The sequence below is a fragment of the Nelusetta ayraudi genome, unplaced genomic scaffold, assembly GCF_046127955.1.
Source record: "Nelusetta ayraudi isolate G7.1 ecotype Tasmania unplaced genomic scaffold, CSIRO-AGI_Nayr_v1 ptg000197l, whole genome shotgun sequence".
Taxonomy (NCBI): domain Eukaryota; kingdom Metazoa; phylum Chordata; class Actinopteri; order Tetraodontiformes; family Monacanthidae; genus Nelusetta; species Nelusetta ayraudi.
The window spans coordinates 152,229-177,038 of record NW_027466246.1 but is presented as its reverse complement, the minus strand read 5'-3'; the positions used below and the strand labels follow the sequence as shown (position 1 = coordinate 177,038).

Genomic DNA, 24,810 nt, shown 5'->3' with positions numbered 1-24,810 from the left:
ATAAGTAAACGAATGCATTTCATGATGTAGACTCAAAATGAGCTTCCCCTCCTTGAAAGACGTCGCTTACGTCACGATGACGTCCTGATTCGACAGTGGCACTCCTTCCGTCCCCTGTAAACATCCAGGAAACTGTCGGTGGACAAAGAACTCATCCTATTTCAATGTCGCTCCCTATCGCTGTAAATTAAATACAATAATAATAATAATAATAATAATAATAATAATAATAAAAAAGCATTTAGATCAGATTCACTGCCGGTGTTCAGTGTTGATGTTCAATGTAATCTGTTTTCCATGCAACTGTCATCTATATTTTTCTTTTTCTTTTCTTTTTGCAGGTTACAGCATCAACCGAACCAACCGACTTTTTAATTTATCGTATATATAAGTGTTAAATCATATTTAACAGGTATTACTATGCGGAAGTAGAGAGACACTCCCCGGATTATTTACTGCGGTCAAGCCAACCGACAGTTCGGAAAAAACACAAGATAAGGAAGGAGGGCTTGTTCCACCAACCGTCTTTCCTCAACACTTTCAATAATTTTATTTATTTATTTTTTTTACAGGAGAATAAACCTTCCAGTTGATGGACGAAACGGAGGGAGAGAGAGAGAAAAAAAAATACCTGACGTGTTTGTAACGAGGATGATGGAAAACGTGGTTCTGCACTTGTTGTGTGTCCTTGCAGTCCCGAACACAGGTGAAGTGAAAAAAAAAAACCCCAACAGTTTTTCGTTTCCGTTTTGATGGATAGGGATGGAGTTGAATGGATTCCAAACTGGCAGCTATTTCCGTTCCTTTGTTCTCACAACTCGAACTGCAGCGCCGCCACTCTGTGTGCTCGGATCGTTTTAAACCGAGCTTAAACATCGTATTCTGTTTGCGGTCTGCCAAAGTCTAGCTTTTATTAGGCGGCGGGGTAGATTCTGCCGAGTAAAACAGTTTAAAGCAGTTAAAGAAAACAAAGAAGACGAACAGGAACAGGTACGCGTCATGTTCTAAAGTAAACACAGAGGCTATTGACAGGAGCGATTCCCCTGATTAGATGACCTTCCGACAGCCAAGCAGCGTTAGAATGATTCACTTGACTGTGATGCGAGATAAAAATGACAAGTAATCTGAAAAATACCCTTTTCAGCAGAAATTGAAAAGCGCAAGAATAAAAATGTTAACATATGCTTGATAATAATGAATACTTATTATATTTCTGACATAGAAAACACTGTGGTGTTGGTGTGTTCTCCCCTGCTGCAGCTCTGCCAGCCCTGATAGAGACACAGCAGACTGTGACGGCAGCGCTGAGAGACGACGCTCGTCTCACCTGTCGGCTGACACAAACCAAAGATGTCGTCCAAATCACCTGGGAGAAGCTCCGCCACGCTGAGAACACCTTCCTGGCATCATACACTAAAAGATATGGAGAAAGAGTGAACCCCAAGCTGAAGCTGGAGGGGAAGGTGGAGATCGTGGATGCAGCGCTGCAGAGAACCTCCATTGTGGTGAAGAACCTGACGGAGGAAGACAAAGGCTGCTACAGATGCATGTTTAACACCGTCTCTGAGGGAGCTCTCACTGGACAGACCTGCCTTCAGGTCTACGGTGAGAACAACACCTTTTGAGTACTGTGCCTTTGTGGACTTGTAAAGTCAGGGGTAAGGCCCGATGGAGAGGAAAAGTGAAGTGTGGGGTCACCAACCTTCTTGAACCTGAGAGCTTCTTCTTGGGTGCTGCGTGGTAAATAAAAAAAAGGCCATCCAGTTTGCTGCACTCTTCTGAAAGAACAGTTATCCTTTAGTTCTACATTATTATTAATGATACGTGTATATGTGAAGACACTCATCGCGTTCATTTCCCACAATAATAATCAACAATGACTAACAAGGTTGGATACAGATAACTTATTTCTTATGTCCTTATTTCTATTAAGCAGAGTTCACCTAAACTTCTCTAAGCCTCATGTGTAATGAAATATTTCTAATCATTTTTTTGTGATTACAAAAGAATAGCAACATAATAAAATTTTTGGCATAAGCATTTTAGACACAGCTCTCCAAGTTGTGCTATTTTTTAGCATCAAGCTCTCGGGGCTGAGTCAGATTGAGAGTTCAGAAACCTAGTAAGACTGAGGACGAACCACAAAGTACAAAACTCATGTGGTGCAATGTTGACCTCAGAAATCACCTAAACATTTCCCCTTTTTTCCCCGAGCAGAGCTGCATGAACCAGTCCTCCGTGTTGGAGGAAGTGACTCCACTGTGGTGTCCTGCTGGGCCACAGGTCGACCTGCACCCACTGTGAGCATTGACGTCCTGCAGAAAGACCTGCAGCTGGTGGCCAACGAAAGCGTGAGCGTCGCCAACAGCAACGGGACCGTGACCGTCAACATCACGGCCGTTCTGTCGGGTCACCCTGTCAACGGCACACAGGTGGTGTGCACGGCGCAGGTGTTCTCCAGCAGTCAGACGACGACGATGATGCTGATCTTCCCAGATTTGGACGAGGAACCAGAACCTGAACCCAGAGATGGATGTAAGCGTCACATTTCTATTCACATTAAAAGAGAAATACTAATGGAGACCAAAGAGAAATTCCAGTAATGACCAAGCTAAGTGTCTAAGTTGGATTTTCAGCCTGCAGATAATTTTATTCCTCTTTTCTCAAAGACTTGATTGCCGTCATTGTGTTGACTGTGGCTGGCGCCTGCACTCGTGTCCTCGTCTGCATTTTCTGCAAGCAGAACCCGACCGTCCACAGAGGTGAATGTTTTCTGCGTTTTACACACGTCGGTCAGTTTCTGCTGCATTGACTTTTTCCACTCACTGTGCGTTTTAGCTGATGACTGAAGCGCCTTGACTGGGAAACAACGGTCAATCACACCATCCTCGGGTCAGGGTTCGAGTCTGTGGTATGTCCAAACACGAGCCTCCTCATGGTTTAGACGACTTGTGTGGACTTCTGGAGCTTCAACCTGGGGACTGAGGGTGGGGAAAAACATGAAAATATTAAGGGCAGCTACATTTGAAAGATTTTTATTGTTATTTATTTATTTTTATTAATCATCTTTTTTCCTTTTTCATTTTGTTTTTGAAATAAATTTGCATTACTTTCTCTCCGTAAATGAGAAACCTGAGACTTACACAACTGTCATAACCTGTTTTACGAGTCCACAATCATCTGGAACTTCAATATTTGTTCTACTGAAGTCAGTGGTGTCCTCACACAGCAGCACTTTGTTGAATGTAAAATTCACGCTGGATGATGAAGACTCACCACTGTCTCCAGGCAAATAGTTCTTGTGTTATTTTGGTGCGTGTGGGAGGCGTCAGTGTTTTGTTGCTTAATCAACTCGTGTGAAGCACAAGACTGCTGAGAGTTTTATTGGAATGTCACTATTCAAGAATCATTTTAATAAGAATAATCCGTACCATGCATAATTCTACATCCTCTCATTTGTCTTGAATTAAATGTCTGGCACCAGACATTTAATTCAAGACAAATTTTAACTTTCAACACAAAGTTCAACTTTGTGTATTTCAATGCTCTTATACTATTGCCCTGTGTTGTGTTTGCTTGGCATCCTCCAGCTGTTGTGGTTATTTAATGTGCTGCAGAGAGAAGTTGTCTGCCCTCCTTCCACTTCCAGTAAGCTCGCTTGTAAATTTTGTTATTTCTGCTTCTCGCTGAAAAAAAGAAAGAAAAAAAGCTTGTTTTTTTTTTGGCATTATTCTCACTACTGTCTGTTCTGTTCATCTCTGAGGTCAGCAACGGCTGAGTGTCATTGAAGCTTTTTGACAGTCTTGTGTGTATTTCATCTTTGTCTTTTTTTGGACAGAGTGAGGATTTAAAATGTAACATCATGAACCTCATGTAAGCTGAAGTTCACTTGATTTACCACTGAGTGTCACTGTTGTATTTGTTGATGAGGTTCCAGAAAATACAGTTGACCGAAAACTCGGGCACGAGCAGTTTTTACACCCGAACTTTAAACGAAAAACTATCAATATTGTTTCATTGATCATAGTAATTAGTTAGGTAATAGGTAATTATTAGTTTGGCATCACTTTTTTTCGTTTTAACCTGCTTCTTGATATTAACCCACATCATTTTCTCGCAGCTGTTTTTTTTTTTTTCTTCCTCCCGCCATTTTCATCATATCTTTGGTTAGCCCGCCCTTTTCCGCACAGCGACAATCATCCTTGAATAGGTGTAATCAAATGGATGTAGAGATAAGACTATGCCTATCTCTTTAAGGGGAGGAAACCAAATATGGATGTGGCTCCTTGCTATTCTTTTGCCGAAGCCCTACTCAGGGTTTCCACTAAAGGAAAAGGACGGGACAGAGGCTGTTGTAAACCAAAAACAACAACAACAAAAAAAACAAACACTTAAATTGTCACAACGGGCAAATTAAAAAGGCTACAAGCCTATAAAACTCTGGAGCCAGTTACAGGTTTGTACCACTACCAATAATCTGAGTGCCCTTCACAGATTAGGAGTACATTGTCAACTCATCATTCTTTCATTCTTATTGTACATTTTGTTTGATCACAGCACGTCTGATTACTTACACACACACACACACACACACACGTATATACATATATATGTAACCGGTTGAATCGTGTCGTTTGCGTTGTGTTGAATTTGAGTGACCCACACCGTGTTCAGCTCTGGAGGCTATCTCCGTTTATTCTGGTAAATACCTGACAACAGAAAGTGCAATACAAAATCCTCCGTCAACTGCTGATACATATGTGGAGCCCCCTACACAAATTAATTGACAACCAAATTGTGAAATTAAAAGTAGACCTCACTGTGGCTCACCTCTCCCACAGAGTACACGGAACAAAAGGGAAGAGGTGAGGCGGGAAAAACTCTTATATAGGGGGTGTGTGCCCCCAACAGGTGTCCATAGGGGACTGCAGCTTGGAGACAAATGTTCCACATTAAACAAAGGAGGCTTAATTGTCAGGTGTTACAACTAAATTTTGTGAAATTATACAAAATAATATCCAGCTTCTTCTACAATTATTATTAAAACATAAATTATCCTGTTGCACACACACACACACACACACACACACACACACATTGTGGCTTCAAAATAAACCACAATGATTATAAGACTGAATAGGCATCACAATAGGTGAATAGTATAGTTGACAATTGTAATTATAAATATTTTTTAAAGTAACATGAGATAAAGATGTTGGAGGGGAAACAGTGTTTTTGTGCTATTTGCACTGCGCTGACGAGTCTGGAAACACAAAGATTTAGTGAGACTCGTTCATTGCTTCCATATAAAAAAAATATATACATGGCATTTAAAAAACAAAACAAAAACAATATCAGCTCCTCGCCGCAATAAAACTACAGACAACTCCAACTCAGACTAAGGCAGCAAACTTCTGGGTCCTAGTGTCCCACAGGTTTACAAATGACACTGTATACCAACGGTATACTGACTTTCGTTTTCCATTTGATTCAATTTTTGGCGGGATGGCACGTCTGACAGTCGCACATTTCCTCTGTGTGCTTGGATTTTTACCGAAAGGTGAGACAAACGATCACTTGTTCCGTTCTTTTCGAGTGTCGTTTTGTTGTTGTTGTTGTTGTTATGTTGTTGTTGTTGTTGTTGTTGTTGTTTTATATTGTTTCATCGAGCACATTAGATGTATTGCTGTCCTGTAACCACCACTTCCAACTTTTTCTTATCAGAAATTGTTATGATAATGCAATTTAGGGGAGGGGGGGGAGGGGTGATTAAGACGTTTCTGATATGTGCGGCATGTTTACAGAATTGTTTGCAAGTTTACAATCTCCATGTCAGGTATCCTGATTAAATTAGATCACGTCCTTGGGTGGCGCGTAACAGGTGAGAAAGCTGTGGATTAAAGTCAGAGCAGAATCCTGTTCAAAACAGGTTCAAGGTTTGCCAAGAGCGTTTGCGACAATTGATTAAAACAACTTCAACTTCTGTCGTTTTGCGCTGCAACTTAAATGGGAGTAGTAGCCAAGCCGCAAACATGCAGGTTTAGAAGATGTAAAATGTCCCTGATAAGGCAACGTGTTACTCGTTAACAGAGAAGTGCCCCAGTTTTCTAACTGGGCTAACATATATATACATAGTACAAGCAGGCAACAAACAGCGTTGAACAATGCCGAGGGAGGATTTGAAATAGGAAAAATAAAGCTGAAGGTTGAAGTCCGAAAGCAGGGCAAAGTACGGCCCGCGGGCCACCTACTAAACGTTGGCAAATTCCCCGCCCCCTGCGTCGTCGCCGACACGATTTAGGTTTGTCATGTGGCCCGTTGCAAAAAATAATTACCCACCTCTGTCCTAAAGACATGAGATAAGTCTTCCAGCCGCTCACCGGACTGAGCACAAAAACTCATTGTTGACATCTTTGAAGGAGATTCTCACCAGGTGCTGCTCTTGAATAAATTGAAAATGACTCTCCTTTGCCAAGAGGAAATGAAAGAAGTTAACGGAAAGATGAAGAGGAAAGTTGAGGGATGGATCAGTGGGTCCAGTTGTCAAGGTTCCTCAAGGACTCTGCATCTAATCTCATCTAATCTTCTTTTTTTTAATATGTGGGAAGCAAATTTTGTACCTTAAACTGAGTGAGGCTGTGGCGTTTCCTCCCCTGCTGCAGCTCTGCCAGCCCTGATAGAGACACAGCAGACTGTAACGGCAGCGCTGAGAGACGACGCTCGTCTCACCTGTCGGCTGACACAAACCAAAGATGTCGTCCAAATTACCTGGCATAGGCTCCGCCACGCTGAGAACACCTTCCTGGCATCTTACACTGAAAAATATGGAGAAAGAGTGAACCCCAAGCTGGAGAGGAAGGTGGAGTTTGCAGATGCAGCGCTGCAGAGAACCTCCATCGTTGTGAAGAACCTGACGGAGGAAGACAAAGGCTGCTACAGATGCATGTTTAACACCGTCTCTGAGGGAGCTCTCACTGGCCAAACCTGCCTTCAGGTCTACGGTGAGAACAACACCCCACTATCAAAGTTGAGCATAAAGCATCAAGCTCTCGGGGCTGAGTCAGATTGAGAGTTCAGAAACCTAGTAAGACTGAGGACGAACCACAAAGTACAAAACTCATGTGGTGCAATGTTGACCTCAGAAATCACCTAAACATTTTTTCCCCGAGCAGAGCTGCATGAACCAGTCCTCCGTGTTGGAGGAAGTGACTCCACTGTGGTCTCCTGCTGGGCCACAGGTCGACCTGCACCCACTGTGAGCATTGACGTCCTGCAGAAAGACCTGCAGCTGGTGGCCAACGGCAGCGTGAGCGTCGCCAACAGCAACGGGAGCGTGACCGTCAACACCACGGCCGTTCTGTCGGGTCACCCTGTCAACGGCAAACAGGTGGTGTGCACGGCGCAGGTGTTCTCCAGCAGTCAGACGACCACGATGATCTTCCCAGATTTGGATGAAGAACCAGAACCTGAATCCAGAGATGGATGTAAGCGCCACATTTCTATTAACATAAAGTTCTTAGTAAAGGAAGCGGTGCAATATTTAATAGCCTGGTTTTGGTGTTTGAATGTTTACGGTTCTGCTGTTTTCTTGTTTCTTCAGTGTATGCTGAGGAATCGGGACCCAGTCTCAGTTACATCTGTAAGTATGTTAGTTTTTACGAAGACAGAAAGCAGTCACAGAGCGCAGTGTTCAAGGTGGTGCATAAAGCAGCAGAAAATGTCTCAGTCAGCAGCAAACACAAAGTGAATGAATTCAACTGAAGACGGTTCACATTCCCTGAACGACATAGAGGTGAAATTTTGCATGGCTCTCAGGGAAGGTGACCGTACATGTCCACCTGGGGGCGCTGTGCTACAGTTTGAGACTCATGCTCTGACTGCATTCGCTGCCCTGTTGAACTAAATCAGTGGTCCTCAATAGGTGGCCCGCGGTCCGGACCGTGACAAAACTACCTGCGGACTCTAGGCAAATTGTCGAAAATTATACTTAAAAAAAAAATAAAATATATACATATATATATATATATTTATATATATATATATATACACACACACACATCTATGTTTATTTATTTTTTACAAATAAATATATTATTTGTGTTACTTGCGAAGCATTTGGGCAAATAACAATTATCAGCTGAACGTGTCACTGTGTGTGTTTCGATTTTGTCAGCACGTGTATTATGGGCTGTCAACTCCATGTCAACAATGCTGTGATAGGTTGTTGCTTTTTGGGATCACAGCTGCAACGAAAAGCAGAGCTTTTTTTTATTTATTTATTTATTTATTTTTACTTCCGGTTTCGAGTGGATTATATCGTTACTTTGCTAGGCTAGCAGTTGAATTGACGTAAATCCACATGGCATTTTCAAAGTTTCCCAGTCACAGAAAGGTGGACACCTTGAAAGGTGAAAACCGACAGTTCAAAGAGGAATGGAAGGAGTGCTACGCATTAATTCTTCGTCCAATAAGCACAAGACCAATGTGCCTTATCTCTCAGGAGACTGTGGCTCTGGTGCGCAAACTTGAAACGTCATTATGAAGCAAAATATTGGTATTTTGAACATTCCTATCCTCAAAATTCTTTGACCTACGAAAAACAAAAATTAATTGTGTTTTGTTCTATTTGCGTAGATATTTGAATTTATGTTAAAATGAAAAGGATGTTGTTTTAGTTGAGTATTTCATTGAGTTATTGTTAAGATTAAAAGGGTGTTGTTTTATTTGAGAACTGCCAAAGTTCAGTCTTGGCAACAGACCAAAGACACCATATCTTATTTCATTTTATCAGTCAGTGTTTGACACAATGTTCAATAGGTCATTTTGGAAAGGTTATTATTATTATTATTATTATTATTATTATTATTATTATTATTATTATTATTGTTGTTGTTGTTGTTGTTGTTACAAACTGGAGTTTGATTCCTGACTTGTGACTAGAGTAAATGGACCTTTGACTCATAGAAAATTTTCAATGTGGACCTTTAAAGTTTGTATTTGAGTACCCCTGAACTAAATGGTCACACCAAGTGTTGATTTGTAATGTTACTAGCCATCAATGCGTGTCTATAATGTGTCTCAGGCTCATTAAGCCCTCGTTTCAACTGGAATTTCTTTCAGAATCCTCATTGGTTCTGTTGACAAGTTTCTACTTTTCTTTCAGGTGCCCCATTGATTTCTCTGGCGCTCATTATTCTCATCCTCTGTTTGGTAATCTTCCGACGGAAGTTGAACAACAAAAAAAACAACAGGTAGTTCTACAATTGCAGTTTCATGTCTGTCATCGGATAAAGCCTGTACTGCAGTACTTGAATTTCTTTTAAAAATTGTCTATTGGATAATTTCTCAACTCTGCAGTGAACTTGAGAAAAAGATGACGTCAGAGAGACCACAGGATGACAACACAACGTATGTCTACAGTTTGCTTCATTATAAATTTGAAAATTTAAATTGACATTTTTCACCTTATTCTGATTTTTGTGTGCCGGACTAGGACGCCTCTGATCGAGGAAGGGACCAAAGCCAAAAGGCGGACACCTTTCAAGAAGACACCTTCCAGGATGTCACCTTCCAGGAAGTCACCTTCAAACCCTCTCACCTTAAAACCCAGGGAGCTCTTTTTCAACTCTGGAGACAAAACTAATTGTCCAAAACTTGAGTGCCTGAATGAAAACTGCTGATAAATGTTTGTTTGTAAACATCCAATTTGTGCTCACATCAAAAGTCCACTTCACTCCAATTAACACAAGGCTTAGACACTACACTTTATATAATTTTTGCATTTTCTAAAACTTTTTTTACATAACCTACCTCAATTATGAAAGTTGATCTTGAAGATTCAATGAAACACACCTGAATGGTTTTGGCAAAACCTCAAATCTATTGTGGAAATCACATCAAATATTCCTTTTTCTCAAAAACTATTATGTCTAAAAATGCAAGTGATAAACCCCTACTGGTTTCCAATTTAACTAACTTAATGAACTGCGGCAGCCGCCTGCGCCGCCATCATTCACATTTGCAGAACATAGCGGGGAAATCTTACACGGATCTCAGGAAAGATGACCGTGCATGTCCACCAGGGGGAGTTGTGCTACAGTTTGAGCCTCATGTTCTGACTGCACTCGCTGGCCTGTTAAACTCGATGGTCACACCAAGTGTTGATAATGTTAATGGCCATCAATGCGTGGTCTCAGGCTCATTAAACCCTCATTTCATCTGGAGTTTCTTTCAGTTTCAAGTTTCTACTTTTCTTTCAGATGCCTTATTGATTGTTCTAGCGCGTATTCTTCTGACTGAAATAGTTCTACGATTGCAGTTTTGTGTCTGTCATCGGATAAAGCCTGTGTGTCATGAAAAAATATTTGAATTTCTTTTAAAAGTTGTTTATTGGATAATTTCTTGACTCTGCAGTGAACTTGAGAATAACAAGACACCAGAGAAAACACAGGGGGACTGGAGGATCACACTCACCAGGCAGACACCTGCCATGAAGTCACATGAAGTGCCTCGTATACTTTAAAACCAAAATGGCTCTTTTTAAAATCTGGAGACAAGACTAAACCTCCTTCAGCGGCAGAATAAAGACTGTTGATTACTCATTTTTTGTAAAAATCCAATTTGTATTCATATCAAAAGTCCACCCCACTCAAATTAACACTGCATGCACTTTGACTTCATTTTTGCATATTAGATTTTTTTTTTTCAAATGCAGCCTTTATTTTAAATTTTTTTAAACGGTTTTGTCCACAAATTTATATTCATGCATATGTAATCACTGCTCCATTTTATTATTTTAGCTGGAGATAGGCTTTAGCACAATCTTTCAAGCTGCTGTCGTTGTTTTCTTTCTTCTTCTTCTTTCTCTGTTTTTAATGTTTCGAAATGTTTACAATTCTACAAAAACATGTCAGACTGTAAATCTCTGTAGTTCTCGGTTGAGAACTCTTGTGTTTTTTTTGTTTTGTTTTTTACTTGTGTGAACATATGTAGAAATATTGAAATTGACCTGCAGCGTGCACAGTCTGTGATTGTTATTACGCGGGTGTGCCGCTAAGTGTCGCTGTTTAGCGGCTGACAGCGGAAGAGGGAGTGGCCGGCTGAGATTGAAGGAGCGCAGCAGAAGGTTCCAGTCATGGCAAGAAGTCACAGTGGCTTCGATGCCGTGAGGGCTGATGACGGCTGCAGTATATTCAACCTGTTACCCTTCACATTGTAATTCCGCTTCGGGACTTCTCCTGTGACCCTCCGTCGGTGAGTGCGCTTGGTTCCATTTTTTTCTTTTTAATTTAAGGATCAATAAAATGCAAACTGTCGCGATATCGTTTTTAATCCTAGTTTGTTTAATTACGACGCAGCTGAGTGTCTGAGTCTGAAATTGGGACGTGGGAGGGGCGCGAGGGGGTCTTCGGGGGACATAGTGACGTCATGCACCTGCGTCAGCTTAACTAGCTAACTCTGTTATTAATTTAATTCCGAAGTCGACAAACTTTTCCATTTGTGTTGTATTGAGTCCCCTGAAACTAATTCAAGACACAACACGACCAACTACGGAGCCCCCCTGGTGACATGGATATAAAAAAAATAAACAAAATAAACAAACAAACAAACAAAACGTTTCTTTGGTCATTATTACGACTATTTCTGCCCGACACTACAGTATCTGAAGTCATGTCTTTGTTGATTGATGTACAGTATTTTTAAAATATACTAGTGTGTGTGTGTGTGTGTGTGTGTGTGTGTGTGTGTGTGTGTGTGTGTGTATATATATGTATATATATATATATATATATATATATATATATATATATATACTGAAAGAAGAAATGTATGGTTTATTCTTAATATCTACTCTGGTGAAAATGACCTCTTCTCTAATTCATAGAAATGGTGACAGGCCGACTGTTGTAAGGTTCGGAGGGAAAACATTTCATTGAAAACTACATCAACAATTAGAACATGTGACAACAGTAACAGTAGATCTCCCCCCCCTCCCCATCTCCACTTGGGTCTGATCCGTGATTGGCTCCACCCTTGAGTGCAGCATCTGGACCTGACAGCAAAGAGCGAGCTGCAAGCTCGGAGGGTTTCAGCGGTGGATTTTGAAATGTTCCCCGCTGGCTCTCCTGCCCTGTGGTTATCGGCTCACAGGGGTCACGCTGCGCTGCGTCACGGCCCTTAAGAAGGATGAACGGTAGCTCAGCGCCTGCAGTGGAGCTGAGTCATGTTTGCCCAGACGATGGTGTCACAACTGATTTCACCCTCTGGCTGTGTTGCAGTAAAGATGCAGCTGCAGCTCGGGGGCTGAATCTGGAGCGTAGCCTTTCGTGGTAGCGATGTGTGGAGCGGCGCTGCACATATTTCTGCTGCTCTTCGTGGGAGCAGCAACCGTCTCCAGGACAAGAGGTACGGCCAGAGGTTGCACTATACTGACAGTACTGACAATACTGACATTTGAAAGTTTAGAATGCTCACTTTGAATTTAACCAGTTGTTTTTTTTCATCCAATGGGCCCACTTGTGTGTATGTGTGACTTTCTCATTTTTTCTGAGCTGCCAGGTCCTGAATGTATAATGGAACGAGGGGGCTGGTGGCTGCAAATTATTGCTTTCAGAGAACTCACCACCTAATAAGATGCTTCAGTACCATGACCCACTTGCTCAAGATCTACCTTATATCAGTTCTTCCTTAACTGGTGGAGTCTCAGGAGCCACATCTTTTCTTTTTTGCCCCTTTTCTAAATTTATAACACAAAATAACACAAAAATAAAAACTCTTAATCCCCACGTACATATATTTATTTTAAAATCCCCTAAAAAACAAACAAAAAAAAAAACACAAATCTGCGACCCAATCAAAACAGCTCCTTGACTCACCAGTTGAGAAACGCTGCCTTAGATGCAGTTGCACTCAGTTTTCTATGAGCCCGTGAGTGTGAGAAAACTACGCCACTTAAGGCGAACTTGAAGAAACGATATTAATAGTCAGTAAGTAACAGTAACAGTAAGTCATGTTTTCACTGTTTTCAGACTCATTCCAATAAAGAGCTCAACACCGTGGGGCTTCAAAGACACTGATTGGGTTGCAACTTTGCTTTGGTTCTTTTTCAACATTAAAGCAACATATTTTCTACAGACCCCATGATATATTTTTTCTCCTCCTATGAGGTGGCTCACCCAAACACCCCATCCATCTGCTGCTGCTCCGCTACCCCCCTGTGTCACATCCCAGTGTGACCCCACCAGTCAAAAACAAAAAGTTGCACTGAACTGAACTGGTGCGCTCCTCTGTCCTCCCCAGCCGAGGTGACGGCCCCGACCGGCCTGGTGGCCGAGGCGGAGCGCCCCCTGCTGCTCAGCTGCAATGTCACCTTCGGGCCGGGCGACACCCTGATGCAGGTGCGCTGGTACGACGGCCAGGGGCAGCTGCTGCTGGCGTACCAGCTGCCGGAGGTCAGCATCAGCGACCAGGACGCCAACGTGCAGCTGGTGGCGTCTCGCAGCGACGGCAGCTCCATCCGCATCGTCAAGCTGCAGCCCGACGGCGACGGCTGCTACCGCTGCGCCTTCGACATCTTCCCGTTGGGACAGCAGGAGGGCACGGCCTGCGTCCAGCTCACAGGTTTTTCTCCTTTGTCACCCTTGCGTTGGTAAAATGTGCCGCTTCTCTGTCTGTCATTGTGGATTTTTCTGCACCCAGTTTTTATTTCCCTCTGGGAATGATAGTAATAATAATGATGGTTTGGATCTGTGTAGCACTTTTCTAGGCATCCAGAGGACTTTATATTAAAAGCCATCATTCATTCACACCACAATCACACTGGTGGTGCTGAGCTACATTTGTAGCCACAGCTGTTGTTCCACTGTACAAAGAAAACTCTTGACTGGTGCCCGGCCCTCCCCAGCAGGTGAAGTTTATTTTTCCAAGCTCGTTTGCTCTTTCCATCAAAGGCCTCCTGGGCAGCTGCGGGCCCAGCCCGCCCATCCCACCCAGCCCGCAGTGGCGCTTCCTGCCCTCTGAAACACCCACCGGGTTATTACCTCCAGACGCTGCCTCATTAACCTGCTGCAGCCTCCTGCAGCACACACACATTGCAGCAAACGCGCTACAGAGCCTGATTTTTCTCCAATGAAAAAAATGGAGCTTTGCTCCTTGCGGAATCGTTCAGTTCTGACGAGCCCAAGCGTGGCTGTACACAAACCTCAGGGAGATGCGGCGATCCAGTGACCTCTTCTCTTATGTCCAACGTCAAAATCCAAAACAATCTTAAGGCGACGCCTACCGATGCGGCATGATTCGCTTCCATGAAACGAACCCCCCGCCCCCCTCCAAAAAATAAACTCACAAAACCATAAGCCAAAAAACAAAGACTTGACTGCAGTCTAAAAGTGAATGGCTGCGTCCCACTCAAGGGACCCACCTGAGCAGGTGCTGCAGTCACCTGCCGATGGTGATCAGGGGGCGTGGCCCCTTAGCACACGCATGGCAAAACTATGGCCTGGGGGCCATATGTGGCCTGTTAAGCTTTCTAATCCAGCCCTCTGACGTTGAAGAAATTATATTAATAGGCAGTCAGATAATAATAGCAGAAAATAGCTGAATTTCCTCCCATGTTTCCATTGTTTTCAGACTCATTTCAATAAAGAGCTCAACACCGTGGGCCTTCAAAGACACTGATTTGGTTGCAACTTTGCTTTGGTTCATTTTCCATTGACATTAAAGCAACATGTTTTCTACATATCCCATGATTTTTTTTCCTCCTATGAGGTGGCTCACCAAAACACTCCATCCATCTGCTGCTGCTCCAGCAGCCACATCATGAACCCATTGTGACCCCACCAGTCAAAAGGTTTAACCTCCCCTGCCTTAGTGCGAGCAGAGTAGCAGAGTACAAACAAACAAACAAACAATTTTCTGGCTTATAATTAATAAATTAAAAAGCAATGACAAAAAATCAGAATGAAAGAAAATAAATATTTTGGCTCCAACACACGCAAAGTCTTTCCTCCTCCTCCCTTGCCCCAACCTACGCCCCTCCAGCCCTCAGTAACGTCCTCTTCTTTCAGGGCGGGTTCACCTGGAGGGCAACCGGACAGCAGTGAGTGGGCAGCCACTCACCCTGTCCTGCCGCTACAGCATCCCTGGGCGGGTGCAGCAGGTGCTGTGGAGCAAGAGGGCCGAGGAGGGCGTGAGCAACGCGGCCACCGTGGCCTGGTTCCATGAAGGCGCCCACCCCACCGTGGAGCAGGCCTTCCAGGGCCGCGTCAGCCTGAGCCCCAGCCTGGGCCACAGCAACCTCACCCTGCTGCAGCCGAGGGCCGAGGACCAGGCCTGCTACACCTGCCACTTCCACACCTTCCCCGAGGGCTCCAGGAGCGCCACCGCCTGCCTCGCCGTGCACGGTGAGGAGAACACCCGGAGGCCGTCTGGCTGGTGGTTGGTTGTTTTTTTTGTGCTCACTGTTAGGTAGGACGGCACCCGCGGGTGTTTGACTAGGGATGTATTTCTCTCGACAAACTTCATGCGGAAAAAAGGTGACGGCTACGTGTGTCTTGTGCGTGCATGGGTGTGTGTGTGCGTGCATTTGTGTGTGTATTTGCGTGCCTCCCTGATACAAACTGTGGGAGAGCACCGCACTGCACAAACACACAGCTCAAACCCAATGACAATGTGTTTGATTTGGATCCTGAATGGATGAGTAGTTCCCACTGCAAGTGTGTGTGTGTCTGTCTGTGTGCGTGTGTGTGTGTGTGGGGGTGTGGGTGTGTGTGCACGCGCGCAGGCGTGTTTGTTTGTGTGTCTGTCTGCCTGACTCTCTCTCTCTGTATGTGTGTTTGTGTGTGTGTCTGTCTGTCTGACTGTCTGTCTGTCTGTCTGCCTACCTGACTCTCTCTCTGTCTGTGTGTGTCTGTCTGTCTGACTGTCTGTCTGTCTGTCTGCCTACCTGACTCTCTCTCTGTCTGTGTGTGTGTCTGTCTGTCTGTCTGACTACCTGACTCTCTCTCTGTCTGTGTGTGTGTGTCTGTCTGTCTGTCTGTCTGTCTGTCTACCTGACTCTCTCTCTGTCTGTGTGTGTGTGTCTGTCTGTCTGTCTGTCTGTCTGCCTACCTGACTCTCTCTCTGTCTGTGTGTGTGTCTGTCTGTCTGTCTGTCTGTCTGTCTGTCTACCTGACTCTCTCTCTGTCTGTGTGTGTCTGTCTGTCTGTCTGTCTGTCTACCTGACTCTCTCTCTGTCTGTGTGTGTGTGTGTGTCTGTCTGTCTGCCTACCTGACTCTCTGTCTGTCTGTCTGTCTGTCTGTCTGTCTGTCTGCCTACCTGACTCTCTCTCTGTCTGTCTGTCTGTCTGTCTGTCTGTCTGTCTACCTGACTCTCTCTCTGTCTGTCTGTGTGTCTGTCTGTCTGTGTGTCTGTCTGTCTGCCTGCCTGACTCTCTCTCTCTCTCTCTCTCTCTCTCTCTGTATGTGTGTGTTGATAATGAGTGTGCTGGCTGACGAGCAGCGTTCTGCTCTGTGTTTCTGTGAGGAGCGACGCCCAGCCAGCTCCCATCCTCAAGCTGAAAGCCGAGTCGTCTGATTGGTTCCTGAGTCAGTTGGCGCGTCGTCATCGTCCCTCTGAGCAGCGTCTCCTCTCTCGTCCTCAGTCCTACCCCAGACACCCCAGCTGACACACTCCACGTCGCCCACCGGTGACACGCAGGTGAACTGCACCGCCCGCTCCCGCCCTCTGGCCCAGCTCAGCTGGGAGGTGGGCGGGGCTAATGCCACGCCGGGCCCGCCCGCCGTCACCTGGAGCCAGCAGAGCGACGGCACCACGACGGTGACCAGCACGCTGCTGCTGCTGCTGCGTCGCTCGGAGACGCCGGGGCGAGTGGCAGCCACGTGCGTGGTGCGACACCCGGGCCTGCAGGAGCCGCTGAGAGCCACCCTGGACCCGTCCTCGCCGCCACCGCCAACCAATCACGGTCCGTGCCACACACGTGTCGGCGCTGAGTGGTGGGCGCTGACGCTCACTGTGTGTTTACCATTCTGGCTCTCGTTCTTTCTTTAGTTCTCGTCAAGATTATTAAGTTATTAAGTCAAGTTATCCGTTTTTCTTTTCTTTCTAATTGCAAATGTATTTATTTTTCGCCTGCTTGACAATCAAAAAAAGCAGATTAAATGAGTTAAAAGTACAAAAAACTGTTCTCCCTTTAAATTCCTGAGTGAGTGTGAATGAGGTTTTTTGCAGGGTGATTGAAAAAACACCAAAACCACATTTTCAATCCTGCCTCCCAGTTGTATTTTTTTCTTTTTCTGTCCTTCCCTGCATGTTGCCTCCGTCACCACTTGGCCACGCCCCTTTTCCGGTCTCCTTGGGGTTATTTTTTTTCCCGCCTACCGCTGCTTTGCGGCCGCTTTGATGCGATCCCGTAACGCCTCCCCCCCGCCATTCTTACCTCCCCGCAGGTTTCTAATCCCAGAAGGTTACAAGCCTTGTGTTGTGGCAAGTGTGTTGTTGTGTGTTGTTGTCGTCGCTGCGGTCATTGTTGTGGTCGCTGCAGCAGGATCCAGCATGGTGGTGGTCCTGGCACTGTGCGGCGCGGCGGTGCTCCTCGTCCTCGGCCTGGCCGTGTGCCTCTGCAGGTCTCTCTGCTGCGTCAAAGGTGAGCGGCAACATCCACTGCCGGAAAAAAAAAAGAAGTTTAAAAAAAACTCCCTACATTTGTACACAAGTATTTGAATTTAATTTCCTTCCGAGTTGGAACTTGCTGGTTGCTTTTGTATTTAAAAGATACAAATTCTGTTCAAAGTAATTGACATATTATTCCAGTTACAGCTGCTGGAAGTGGAGTTATTTGAATTACGCTGTTAAAAACTGCATGGTATTTTAGATCAGAATATTACTCTAGAGTATCTCAGCTTTGGGTTCGCTGTTCAGGATGTTTTTTAGTACAGAGAAAAATAATAATTTAGAAAATAACATTGCTTATTATTATGATTAAACATTCACTTTTTTGGAAACTTAAATTTGGTTGAGCTACAGTTGTATTGAGAGTAGGTCAGCTCAGTCCAGACTGTTCTGTCACAACTTTTTCATTTTTGTAAAACAACCAGCATCTTTTCATTAACGGCAGCAAAAAAAAAAAATTGCTTTAGAGTATTTTTTTATTCAAATATCTGTGTTTTTGCTTACAGTAAGTACAGTATGCAAGTACTTTTGCCACCTCTGGTTGTAATTATTCCCAGTGAGCTCTTTCTGTCGCAGCAGGATGCTTTCTTGACTTGACTGTTCTTCCTTTTCTTCGTTTTCTTGCCTCCTTGTTTTGCCGAGAGGCTCTCTGCCGAGCTCAAAGCTTTGCGGTTTGCAAGTTTATTTGTCTTCCAGCAGGCTGTGCTGCCAGAGGACGTGTTGAGTGGCTTTACTGCCAGCCAGTAGCTCAGGAAGGAAGGAAGGAAGGTAGGGCGGGAGGGAGGGAGGGAGGGAAGAACGAGGCAAATCCAGAGGAACGCCTGTGCGGTACATTAGTGATGATCACAGGGTCGCTCAGTCAATCATGTGGGACGTCTCCCTGCTTCCTGAGTGAGGAAAACTCTCCGGCTCTGGGGCTGAAACCATTTTGCACGGAGGCTGGATGAGGTCAGGCCAGGGTAAAAATAAAGCTTATTCTCAGTCCTGGCTGTTGTTTTCATTGTGACATCCACATTCCTGCTGGGCTTTTTTCAGAAGTTAGACCCGAGCAGCTGATCTCAGAGCAGCTCCGCACAGACACGCACGGCTTCAGTAAATATCGGAGATGGAAGATGGATTTTTTTTTTTTCTCCCAACAAAATGGGAACAAATTTAACTGAATAAACAGTGAAAGAAACAGCGTCTTGGCTGCCAAACCCCTTCAGGAGCAGGCGGAGATCTGCAAACACACAATCTCCAACCGTCACCTCTCCAGTGAGGTGAAGTGTGCGGCTGAGCCAGGGGATTTTTTCTTTTTTTTTCTTTTGCCGCCTTGGCCTCAGATGCTTTGACGTTTCTCGAGGTCTCCTTTGAAACGGTGCTTTCATGGACCCTCTGCCGGCAGTTACCTCGCACCTTGGCGCCACACTGGAGGCCGAGTCGCCACTTCACACCCTGTGGAGGCGGTGGGCAGAGCCAGCGGGACCTTGGCCCAGGTCCCACATCAAATAAGTCGTTCATGGGAACGAAAACAAAAAGCCTCGGGGGCCGAGGAGATGGAGATGGAGTTGACTTGGAGTGGAAGTCAGCAACGTTCTTGTTTAATCGCCAGAGGTTGTTTCCCTATGAGCAAAGGAACCTTTTAAGGGTTCAAACTGAGGATGCACCGATTCCACTTACGAGTACTTGTATTTGATTACTTACCGATGCAGAGTACTTTCACATTCTAGAATTACTTTGGATTTTTTTTTTGTTACACAGATGATGTTTTTTGAACAACATTCCTCTGTGTGCTTTTCTAGACATGGAGTCACAAGTTCCACTGCAGTACAAACAAATTTTCTTTGTTACTTTACTCAACCCCAGTATTGGTACTGATGCCTAATACTGGTATCGGTGCATCCCTAGTTCCAGCAGTCCCTGATCTCCAGCATGGTGAAGATTAATCAGGGTCTACAGCGACTCGTCTGTCACGCCGACGCTTCCCAATCCGACACTGGTGTTTATCTCACATTCCAGGCTCTTGACTCGGACTAAAGGTCAGGAAGGGGAGCGTTTTGGCTCCAGACTCCACCGACTGGCTGCTGGGCTGAATGACAAGTAGCAGGGAACGATTGTCTCGGGTCGACCGAGCTGAAGAACAGAGCCTCGGTCCAAAAGCAGGGACCGTGGAGGACAATGGGGGGGGTAGATGGGGGGGGCAGAGGTCTAACAACAGCCTCTGTCACACTGTACAGACTCACACACTGTGTATCTGGCGAGGGGTGGTGGGAGGTGGCACGGAGGCCTTCACTGTGACGCAGTGTTGCAGGTCTTCAGGCTGGTCCTGGTCTCCAGACCACTGTTTAAGGGTCTCAGTCTCGTCTGGGGCTCGTCTCGGACTCAGAGGTATTTTTGCTCAGTCTTGTCTCTGACTCGGACTGGGAGGACTGGGGTTTTTTGATGACGCGATAATAACAGAACAGAAAGCTTTTGTTTCACCTCCTCATCTCCAGAACTCCTGCAGAACTATGAAGTCTTTCACCATCATGAGTGAGATTGATGAGTGTATTTTTAGTGTTGAGCTCTGACATGAAAGATTTGCACACATTTTCATGCTTGGCATGCCATCATTCATTCATTCATTCATTTTCCATTTTCCATAGCAGCTTCTTCCCGAGCTCAGGGTCATGGGGGTCTGCTGGAGCCGATCCAGCTGTCTTAGGGCGAAGGCAGGGCTGATACGCTGGACAAGTGGCCAGTTCATCGCAGGGCAGCATGCCATCATTTTTAGTTTATTTTTAAATTTTATGAAGAAATTTTATACCTTGTGTTTTTTGACAGAGGGTCGTTTTTTAATTGAATCATTGGACGCCTGATTGGTTTGTGACATTGTATTTCTGGCGTCATGTTTTCACCAGAGCTCCCAGTCTTCCCCTAACAGCGCAGTCTTCACTCGACTCTTCAGTCTCCTGGACTTGAATCCACTGGTGTTTTGTTTTTTTGCCAGTTTGCGTGGGAAATCCTCCCACAGCCCAGGAGTATTTTGGGTTGTGCCACTTGGTAAACCTCCGTAACAAGGCCGCGACCACGTTCAGCGGTTGTCGCTGGCCGGCCGGCTGGGAAGCAGGGGCCGCGACCCCGAGGCTGCTGCTCTTCCAGGAAAACTCTCCCGCTTCTATTTCTGCTCTGGTGGGGCGGGGGGGCTGGGTATGTGTGTGTGTAGTGGACGGAGATGTGTGAGAGATGAGAGAGGCGCTGCTGTGGGGACAGGAAGTTAAAGGGGCACCACAGGAAGTGCAGACGCCCTCACTCCCCCTGATGGCGCTGCAGATGAAAAACAGTCCGGTGTCTTGATCAGATTTCACCTTTCAAAGTTTCACACTTGCCAGCTTTGTGGGCAGTTTCCCCCTTTTTATGCTTTTTTTAAAAGGGGGATTCTAAAATATATATTTATAGAGAAAATGTTGGCCATTTATTATTGCAGATCACACAATTCAATTCAATAATTTCATTATTAGACATGATGCAAAGTCAGAGGCTGGTATTTTCCTTTTTGTGTTGGCTCCTGTGTTTTTCTGTTTATATTCTTTTTGAAAGCCAGAATGAAATACCTACGACTGTTACATATTACAGAAAAAAATGTTTCTGTTTTTTTTTTCTGAAACACGTCTCTCTAAAACTCCTTCCAGACTGAGTCAGTGATCCCTGATTCTGGTTCTGGTTCTGATTCTGGTTCTGCTGCTGCCACTTTGGTTGACGTCCAGCTGGGCCTCCTGGACCTCTGCACCGTCCACCTCCCCAACACTGGGAATCCAAGGCTTCTGGTTCTGGTCCGGCTGCCACGGCACCGCTAGTGGCCACACAGTAAAACTGCATCATGAATAGACGCCAAGCTGACGGTAGATGAAGGTGTTCAGTTCTTTTCTCAGCGCCACGTGAAGGTGATGACTTATGAGGTTATAAGTGTGTGTGTGTGTGTGTTTGATAAATGATATGCAGGCCTATTTCAGTTTAAGTATAGAAGGAATGAATAGAGGTAATGGAAACTGTTTTTTTGTTGTTGTTTTTTTTTTGGGGGGGAATACACTGTGATAAATGTGTGGGAATGACCAACACCAATCAAATGAGGCAATAACCACGAAGTCGTTGCACCAAAAACAGATTTGGTTGTCTTCCCCATGCAGAGATCTGCAAAATGAAAATATTTTTCGGTTCTGGTTCAATTATATTTTTGACCTCTTGTCTCTCACCGCTGATCGTGGTGGTGTTTTTTGTTTTTTTTGTGTGCGTGTGTTTGTTTTCTTTTCACATTTCTAGCCTCGGGAGTCTTTCGCCACATCAGCTCTTCTGTCGCCACCGTCTGGCTGAACGCGGCAAAGCCTTTAATTATCTTCCAGCTGCGAGATTAAAGAGGAATCAAAGTTTAACCTGAAGTAAAGTTGCAGCTCGCGGTCGGTCTGCTGTGACTCACTGACACTGTGTGTGTGTGTGTGTGTGTGTGTGTGTGTGTGTGTGTGTGTGTGTGTGTGTGTGTGGAAAGAATGAAGAGGTTTGTTATTTATTGACGGCGTGTTGCGGTTGAAAGTTGAAAACATTTTGTTGATCTGCGAGCTTCACATGTTGGGTGGCGGCCCCCACCCTAGAGTGTGTGTGTGTGTGTGTGTGTGTGTGTGTGTGTGTGTGTGTGTTTGTGTTTGTGTGTACTCGAGTACTCAAGCAACAATTAAAAATTGCTGTTGTATTTAAACGCTATGTGCAGTTTAACAGTGTTTTTTTTTAACCTCCCTGTTAAAAAAACCCAAGTATTAACCTGTCTTACCGACACCCATGTGCATCACACTGAGTCGTCTACCTGCTGTCGCAGCTCGAGGCCGACTCAAAATGTTTCCTGTGTAGCTGTGCGACGACCGAGAATAAAACCTGACACAAATGAGCTGTTTTCACAGTTTTTCTTTTGTTTTTTTCTTGCCAGGGCGAACGCACAGTGCCGTCGCAAAGCTGCAGGCGGCATGCAGGTGGTCGCAAAACCTCACCAGAGGGCTCACACAACACAACAGGAAGCTTGTCTCCTTTGTGTGTCAATCACTTCAGATTGTATCCTGAAACTCAAACATCAGAAACGGTTCACCTCATGTTTAAAAATACATATTAATTCTGTGAGCTGTTTTGGCTTTTATTGATCCCAAAGAGGAGTACAAGACCACTAGAGGGCGTTTCGCTCCCTGGGGGTCTGATTGTGCGAGATAAATCAGTGCTGGCTGCGAACCGATTTTGTAGATTTTGTTCACATTGGAAACTTGGAAGTACTCAGACAGGAAGAGAGGAAGTGGGTTGTGACTTGGCAGCACCGCCGCCACTGACGGCTTTATTTTCATTATTGCGGCTGCCGTGACTAAAGCCAATCTTTCAGCCACGAGCGAGACCGTTGGTCTTATCTGGAGGAAGCGGTGGAGAAAAAGCAGACTGGTTTCTGTTTCCTTTTTGCACTGAATGACACTGATGGGAAAATGTTATTCCAGGGTGTGCGTAAGTCACGGCCTTCAGAGAAAATGGGCCGAGATAAAATCCAAGCAGCTGCCTTTAGTAAGTGTGTAATATTTAGAGGTTGTGAAGAAGAAAAAGCGACATCAAGTGGTTACGTTTTAGATTGCATTGTCTTTCACCCTCCTGAGCTTGCCAGTGAACTACGGTGGCCTGCGCAACCAAACCCGGATAGCTCGTCCACCTCCTTCTCTGTTGGTTTTTCTGAAGTCGCAAGCATTCACCTTAATTACCAAACGCTATGCTGTCAGGCAGCTGGATTGTCCACACCAGGCTTCCTTAGAAATATGGTGGTGCAAGATGGCAGCTAACTGGGAGCAAGACCCGTGATCTGTAGATTTTCTAATATTTATACGTAAGAACCATTCTAAGTGTAGGAAAACCAAATTATTTTCAACTGCCCATAAATACACTTTTATTAATGTATTTATGGGCAGTATATTAGGCTTTTACCAATGCAAATATGATAAATCAAGCCAAACGTTCCACTGTAGACCTTTAGATACTCAAACCCAGACATTGGCGACTCATCACCCCCCACCTCACCCCGAAGCCGTCACGTGCTTTTCCGGAATGTGCCCAAAGTTAAAAAACAGCTATTTTTCAGCTGTTGCAGCTTGTGGTGGAAGGATGCATTAAGCTGGTTGTTTGCAGGGGTGAGGTGTGTCTGTTGGAGGTGTCACATTGTGCAACAGTGTGATTCAGCTCATAGTGCTTTCCAAACCACAGGCCCGTAACTACTACCCTAGCAAAATGCACCAAGATCACCTGCTGGCTTCCTGTAAATTCTCATCCAGTGAAGAAGAATGAATTGTGTCACTCTGACATTCTGTTTCGTTTGCATCAGAAGCCAAAGCAGATTTGGCCGCATCCACAATCACCTACTTGCATTTTTTATGTTCCTTGTGGTACAATAGCAGGGAAGTACCATTATAGGAGCATGTCAGCTCGCTAACTAGTGGAAAGTGCTTTTTGTGGGTTTTTTGTGGGTGCAAAGTTTGTCGCACAGTTTTTTGTTTTTCTCAGTGTGAATGATGTGCAAATATGTCAGTGTGAAATTTGCACTTCGTGAAGCCAAAGACATTCGAAACAAAGCATTGCGTTGTAATTGCAATTAGTTTAGAATTGGAATAGAAATAGAAAAATAGAAGTAGTTTTGTTACCAATGTAGTCAGATTTACCCTGAAGAGGCTCATTAATCATGTTATGAATTTTGTTTCTGTTTTTTGCTGTTGCACACCTCTGTTACTGAACGATAGGGCGACTCCCCACCTGCACCTCAAGCTGGCTGTCTGCTGGAACCGCTGGCTGAGCAGCGCTGCCTGATAGTGAAAGGCACCCAGGGCTTCTGTGGTGTTGTTGACTTGATTCAGTTTCCATCTCAGAGGAAGTGTCACTCAGAGATCCAGACGGCGCACTGCGAGGTGTTTATGAGTGGTGTAAATACAGTTTCCAACTGACTCAATTAGTTCTGTGGCGTGTGTTGATGTCTGGACACATTAAAGACCCAGTGTGTGGGATGTAGCATCTGGAGGTCAGACATTGCACTGCAAACAATGCAAACAACTCACTTGTCTTCTCCTGTCTGAGATAAAGCAACACCTTTATTGATTTGAATAGTCAGACCGCCTTGTCAACAC

At 44.8% G+C, this 24,810-nt stretch overlaps 2 protein-coding genes across 9 annotated transcripts; both read left to right on the top strand.

Moving 5' to 3' along the window:
• The first annotated feature begins 420 nt into the window (after nucleotides 1-420).
• Nucleotides 421-10,223, top strand: LOC142881507 (OX-2 membrane glycoprotein-like). 4 transcript variants are annotated; one of them, XM_076015822.1, is made up of 7 exons: nucleotides 538-706; nucleotides 1,261-1,605; nucleotides 2,218-2,535; nucleotides 7,601-7,639; nucleotides 9,164-9,251; nucleotides 9,358-9,408; nucleotides 9,494-10,223. In XM_076015822.1, exons 1-7 carry the CDS (start codon nucleotides 652-654, stop codon nucleotides 9,678-9,680), a joined length of 1,083 nt encoding a protein of 360 aa, XP_075871937.1. In that variant the 5' UTR covers nucleotides 538-651; the 3' UTR covers nucleotides 9,681-10,223. The 4 variants fall into 4 exon arrangements, with proteins under 4 accessions (XP_075871940.1, XP_075871937.1, XP_075871938.1 ...); XM_076015823.1 differs by lacking the exons at nucleotides 538-706; nucleotides 1,261-1,605; nucleotides 2,218-2,535 and adding exons at nucleotides 5,415-5,560; nucleotides 6,663-7,001; nucleotides 7,173-7,484; XM_076015825.1 differs by lacking the exons at nucleotides 7,601-7,639; nucleotides 9,164-9,251; nucleotides 9,358-9,408; nucleotides 9,494-10,223 and adding exons at nucleotides 2,670-2,762; nucleotides 2,839-3,730 and having other exon boundaries at nucleotides 421-706.
• Nucleotides 10,224-11,109: 886 nt separating this feature from the next.
• LOC142881506 (nectin-3-like) lies at nucleotides 11,110-22,345 on the top strand. 5 transcript variants are annotated; one of them, XR_012925590.1, is made up of 8 exons: nucleotides 11,110-11,253; nucleotides 12,279-12,405; nucleotides 13,300-13,620; nucleotides 15,066-15,401; nucleotides 16,641-16,961; nucleotides 17,541-17,642; nucleotides 21,325-21,570; nucleotides 21,947-22,345. XR_012925590.1 is itself a non-coding variant. In XM_076015821.1 (7 exons), the coding sequence occupies exons 2-7, from the start codon at nucleotides 12,336-12,338 to the stop codon at nucleotides 21,336-21,338; spliced, it is 1,161 nt and encodes a 386-aa protein (XP_075871936.1). In that variant the 5' UTR covers nucleotides 11,110-11,253; nucleotides 12,279-12,335; the 3' UTR covers nucleotides 21,339-22,345. The 5 variants fall into 5 exon arrangements, 4 of the variants coding, with proteins under 4 accessions (XP_075871936.1, XP_075871934.1, XP_075871933.1 ...); XM_076015821.1 differs by having other exon boundaries at nucleotides 17,544-17,642; nucleotides 21,325-22,345; XM_076015819.1 differs by having other exon boundaries at nucleotides 21,325-22,345.
• Nucleotides 22,346-24,810: the final 2,465 nt, after the last annotated feature.

Bases quoted from the DNA above. Each gene is read 5' to 3' on its own strand.
- LOC142881506 (XM_076015817.1), top strand. From the start codon at position 12,336: ATGTGTGGAGCGGCGCTGCACATATTTCTGCTGCTCTTCGTGGGAGCA. The intron at 13,621-15,065 runs GTTTTTCTCCTT...CTCTTCTTTCAG, and splicing joins GGCCTGCGTCCAGCTCACAG to GGCGGGTTCACCTGGAGGGC. The intron at 17,643-20,295 runs GTGAGCGGCAAC...TTTCCATAGCAG, and splicing joins GTCTCTCTGCTGCGTCAAAG to CTTCTTCCCGAGCTCAGGGT.
- LOC142881507 (XM_076015822.1), top strand. From the start codon at position 652: ATGATGGAAAACGTGGTTCTGCACTTGTTGTGTGTCCTTGCAGTCCCG. The intron at 707-1,260 runs GTGAAGTGAAAA...CCCCTGCTGCAG, and splicing joins CCTTGCAGTCCCGAACACAG to CTCTGCCAGCCCTGATAGAG. The intron at 7,640-9,163 runs GTAAGTATGTTA...CTTTTCTTTCAG, and splicing joins ACCCAGTCTCAGTTACATCT to GTGCCCCATTGATTTCTCTG.